The sequence below is a fragment of the Prunus avium genome, chromosome 3, assembly GCF_965620075.1.
Source record: "Prunus avium chromosome 3, drPruAviu1.hap1.1, whole genome shotgun sequence".
NCBI classification, from domain to species: domain Eukaryota; kingdom Viridiplantae; phylum Streptophyta; class Magnoliopsida; order Rosales; family Rosaceae; genus Prunus; species Prunus avium.
In genome coordinates, this window is record NC_142286.1 from 13284033 (window position 1) to 13289364 (window position 5332).

Sequence of the window (5332 nt, forward strand, 5' to 3'; positions counted from 1 at the left end):
CGCTGCCGTACCCTGAACAGAAAACTAAATTATCAGTATAAGGGTGCGGTATGAAATAGATAGAAAGAAACCAAGGGGGAATTACTTACAGCCACAGGAGGGACTGCCTCCCCTTCCTCGCCCTCTGAGAGGACAAGGAGGAGCCTTTTTCTCGGCGGCTCTGATACCTCCATCTCGGCCGTGGCGCTCCCTGCTTGCATGGCCTCAACTGCTGCGGCCTCAGTACTCTCGGCTTCTCTGCTCCTCTTGCGGCCTAGAATTTCAAAAATAAAACAAAGTCAGGCATAGCGCGGAAATATCAAAAAGAGCACGAGAAGACCAGTGCTTACCAACAGCAGCGCTCGATCGGACTAGCGAAGGAGATGGCACGGTCCTGAGCGCCAAGGTCCTTGGCGTCCCCACCACAGCTGTCGCCCTGGAGGTTGGGGTCGTGGTTGAAGTTGTGGCCGTCACTCTGGACATGGGAGAGGCTGTCATTCTGGACATGAGGGCGGGCGTCACTCCGGACATGGGCGCGGCCGTCACTCGGGACGGGTGCCTTCTTTCCCCTGCTAGCCTTGGGGGTGAGGGGGTCCCAATTCGCATTTTTCAAGGCCCCCCTTAGGGCCTCCCCAACTGGCCGAAGATATCTGGCCGAGATAAAGTCCTCGTACCAAACTCGCCCATCTTCGTCCATTCCATTACGGCGCATCCACGGCGTCAGGGTAAGGAAGGTCATCCCCTTCTGGAGCTGAAAGGAGATGCCAGCCACGCCATGGTTTTGGGGGACGTCGGCCCTCCAAGACGAAAGCCTATTAACTGACAGAGGAAAGAGAGGGATGGTTTGGATTAGGCCGAATTGCCTTGCCACGCAATTCGGCAAATAAACCTCAGCCCCGGCTTTGGAGAGGCCGCAGTGAAGGTCGCGCGCAACCAGGAAGGAGCCCCAGATTTCCCTCAGGTCATTCTCCGTCTTGCCGTTAGGAATCACGGAGAGGTCGTACGCCAGAAACAGAGGAAACGGCCGAGCAAGGCACACACGAAACTGCGACCTGGTCCTCTCGGCCAGCTCATAGAAGAATTTGAAGTAGAAGGCCGTTGTGTTATGCTTCCTGGGGGCCCTGGCAAAGGCACTGGCCAACGACTCGGTGTCAGCAATTGTGGCCGCCCCCCTTAGTTCTGGGAAGTAGGCTTGAAGCCAGAACTAAAAGGCCCAGAGTGGACCGCCGTGCTTCGGCTTCATCCCGTCGGTAACAACGTCGTGAAGCGAGCGGTAGATATGGCCGAGAAGGAAAGGGCCGAGCGCCAGTCTTCCACCTTACGCCAGATAATCGGCCAAATGGGCAAACTCCAAGGTGACCTTGTTCGCCTGGGTGCAAAACACGAACTTGCACAACCAGTACAGCAAGAACGCGGAATGCTCAACTTCGCTGAGGGGGGCGATGGCGTCGTCTTCGGCGCTATCCTCCACGCTGAAGTTATTGTAGAAGTTGGAGTAGTTGAGCATGTTCTTCGCCTTGCTCCCAGCAAGCTTGGCGACCGTAGGCCACGCAGCCTTAAAGCTCCCTTCAGCTTCAGAATTGGGTTGAGATCACTTCGCATACCAGGGTATCAAGTGCCGTTCAACCAAAATGAAGCCCATTACTTAGAGGTAGAATTCTACACCGAATGCATAGGTGCTGGAAGCAACCCATCCAAGGATTTCGAGACCTACCTACCTCCATGGACTGAAATTCGTGATCTAAGCAATGAGGAGCTCATAAACATTGTCGATTGGGAAAGGAAGAGACATTCCAAGGTCAACAACCATGCTTACGATCATCCCCAATGCTCAAAAGTGACGCTGCCAGATGGACGCACGATGTATTGCTTATGACAAGTTTGGGGCCTCAACCGAGTTCTACGGGAAAGCCCCGAGTATGGAGAAGAAGTGATACAAACGAGCAGCCATAAGGACAAGGTACCCATGCCTTGTGCTTTTCAAGAACCTATGACAGCACCTAGGCATAGGCAAGATGGCTCGACTGCAGTAGCCAAGCAACTGGAAACAATTAATTTGAGTGATGACCCCTCTGTCCAAAGGCCCATCTCCATCAGCGTTCACTTGGCAAAGGAAGAGAAAGAAGCTTTGGTGTTGGCTCTATGGATTGAAGATGAGTCCAAAGAAGTGCGCATTTGGGGTTTCATCCGGGAAGTTTTTGGGGTTCCAAGTGCATCAGCGCGGCATAGATGTGGATCCTGAAAAGACCCGAGCCATAAATTCTCTTGCACCTCCTAGAAACCCAAAGGAATTGAAAAGTTTCATGGGAAGGTTGTTGTACATTCGGCGCTTCATCCTAGGCCTTGCTGCCATAATGAGTATTTTTACTCCTTTGCTCAAGAAGGGCAAGCCGTATGTGTGGAGCAAGGAGTGCCAAGAAGCCTATTCACAAGTGCAACAAATAATCACCAAGCTACCTACCATGAGAGCGCCCATTTCGGGACTTCCACTCAAGCTTTATTTGGCTGCAACGAACGCAGTGGTTGGGGCTTTGCTTACCCAAGACGATCATGCTGGAGAGGAAAGTCCTATTTATTATGTGAGCAGGCAGTTAAGGGGAGCCAAAACGAGATATCCGAAGACCGAGCTCTTGTGCCTTGCCCTTGTCTATGCTGCACAATGCTTACGGCATTACTCCGTAAGGTACTTGCTCACGAGACTGGTGCACAATGCTCATGGTAAAGTCTGACCCTGTAAGGTACTTACTCACGAGACCGGTGCTATCTGGACGTCTCGCACGTTGGCTATTGTAGCTATCCGAATTTGATATCACGTGCACAACTCCTAGAGCCATCAAAGGGCAAGCCGTGATTGATATGCTAGCTATATTTCCTGAAGTAAAGGATGCTACTCTCTCCGAAGAAGTTTTGGGAGAGCTGCCGGAAATAGCAGCCACTGCTGCAGAAGAGGAACCATGGACTCTCTACTTTGACGATTCTTCTACAGCTAGTGGCGGAGGAGCAGGTGTAGTACTTATTAACCCCCAAGGACAAGCCACAGCTCTCTCATTCAAACTAGATTTTCCATGCACGAATAATGTGATTATGGGATTGTCTACAGCAAAAGAAATGGGCGCAGAAAGGATAAAGATCATCGGCTATTCAAATCTGGTGCTAAGTCAATTGTAAGGAAGTTTTGTTGTGAAAGAGGCAACCTTGGCCCCATATCATACAGCTGCCGAAAGAATCATTAATTCTTTCAAGCAAGTTGTGATGGAGCACATTCCCGGGGTTACCAACAGGTATGCTGATGCTCTGGCTACATTAGGGTCAAAGCTCTCGTTCATCCAAAAGCAGCCTAATATTACTGTAATAGAGAAGGATATGCCCATAGTCGAAGTAATGTTCCAAGGGGAGCTACTGGAAGTAGAAGACGATCGAAGGAGGCTAGTCAAAGAACAGCTAGGCGAAGGAAGTAACATTAAAGACCTGAAAGACAATGCAATTATCTTTGGAGAACTCTACAGATGACTTCCAGTGGGCATTTTGGGTTTAGGGTTTAGGGTTGACAGAAGCACAAAGGAGGTTGCAAGAGGTACATGACGCCACTTGCAGCTTGGAACCAGTGATCAGTTTGTATCGGCGTCTGCAACGCAAAGGTTATTATTGGCCAAAGATGAAGAAGCAAGCAGTTGAAATTCAGTCCAAATGCCCCACGTGTTCTACGATACCTTCAACCGAAGAATCTTTCACCATCTCGTTCGCAGAGGATTGGAGGGCTCCATACTTAACGTTCTTTGTTGAGGGGACTCTACCGACCAATTCCAAACTTGCCTACAAGCTTAAGAAGACAACAAAGAGGTACTTCGTGGACGGGTCGACCCTCTATCGTAAAGGATTTAATGGTGAACCATTGAGATGTTTGGGAGAGCCAGAGGCACAGCAAGTCATGCAGAAATACATGCTGGAGAGTGTGGAGAGCACCAGGGAATGAAGAGGCTTCACCGGCAGCTATTGAGTTTTGGGTATTATTGGCCTACCATGAGGAAAGATGCGCATGACCTCATTAAAAGATGCCACACATGCCAAATTCATGCCAATCTGAGTCACAAGCCTCCCATGTTGTTACAAGACATGCGCACTCCTTGGCCTTTTCATACTTGGGGGCTTGACTTAATTGGGATGATCCATCCTCCTTCTAAAGGATACATATGGATTCTCACTGCCACAGAGTATTTCACAAAGTGGGTTGAGGCAATCCCTCTTCGAAAGGCCACGGGAGCTACTATCTCGAATTTTATTCGAGAATACATCGTGTGCAGGTTTGGAATCCCATACAAAATGGTTACTGACAATGGCATGCCTTTTGTTAACAAACAAGTGAGCTCGACACTTAGCGGCTACGGTATCAGGCAGCCTCGCTCCACACCTTATTACCCACAGGGAAATGGTCAGGCAGAGGCTACAAACAAAACCGTACTGAGGATTTTGAGCAAAATGGTATACAAATATGAAGGCGGTTGGAGTGTCCACCTGTTGGATGCCTTGTGGGCTTACCGCACCTCTCCAAGAAGTGCTACAGGTTTTTCACCTTACTTGCTCGTGTATGGGTCTAATGCCATCTCACCCGTGGAAATCTCCATTCCCACGGCTAGAGTATCGGTTGTCAATGATCTTGAATGGGATGTGAAGTCATGCTCGGACTAGCGCTTATTAGACCTCAAAGCCATGGACGAAAAAAGAGTAGAAGCCGAAAGAAGAATGGCACTTTACCACAAAACCGTTGCCCAAGCATATAACATGACGATCAAGCCTCAAACCTTCAAACGAGGAAATCTTGTGCTAAAAGTCGTCGAGCATGTGAGAAGACAAGTCTCGGGACCTTCCAAGTTTGCTCTGCAATGGGAAGGCCCGTTTACAGTCAAGGAAGTACACAGCAATGGCTATTATCGCTTGATCTCCATCAAGGAAGTCATGATAACCGATCCCATCAATGGAAAGTGGCTCAAGCCTTACTACTTACTACTGCTAAGTAGGCATCGTGTCTTACCTTTTGTATTATCGCATTTCCTTTTTAATATGGTCTCCTTCCATATTCCCGCCTTTGCTCTGGGAAACTTTTGTAAGATGTACCATCATGGTAGCATGGGATTTGAAATGAAAATGAAGGAGTGTTTTGAAAAAAAAAGAACAGAGGGGAAGCTGTCTTTGGAAACTTGTCTTTTTGCATTCCAAACTCTTGTGTATGTATACATACATGTGTATATACATAGCAATATTTTAAAAAAATAAAAATAAAAACAATGCTACTTAGCAGAAAGCATGCCACCAAAAGTCACTAGTAAGGATCCCAAATCATTAACAAGCTTCATGC

The 5332-nt window shown here is 48.6% G+C and overlaps 1 protein-coding gene across 1 annotated transcript; it reads left to right on the forward strand.

The window, feature by feature from the left end:
- The first annotated feature begins 2042 nt into the window (after positions 1–2042).
- Positions 2043–3952, forward strand: LOC148295670 (uncharacterized). Its single transcript, XM_088250563.1, has 4 exons — positions 2043–2657; positions 2773–3143; positions 3261–3357; positions 3515–3952. The coding sequence occupies exons 1-4, from the start codon at positions 2043–2045 to the stop codon at positions 3950–3952; spliced, it is 1521 nt and encodes a 506-aa protein (XP_088106689.1).
- The last annotated feature ends 1380 nt before the right edge of the window (positions 3953–5332 follow it).

Excerpts from the sequence above, each read along its gene's own strand:
- LOC148295670 (XM_088250563.1), top strand. The coding sequence starts at position 2,043 with ATGACCCCTCTGTCCAAAGGCCCATCTCCATCAGCGTTCACTTGGCAA. Across the intron at positions 3,144-3,260 it reads AATCTGGTGCTAAGTCAATT|GTATGCTGATGCTCTGGCTA; the intron begins GTAAGGAAGTTT and ends GGTTACCAACAG. Across the intron at positions 3,358-3,514 it reads AGGATATGCCCATAGTCGAA|GGTTTAGGGTTGACAGAAGC; the intron begins GTAATGTTCCAA and ends TTTTGGGTTTAG.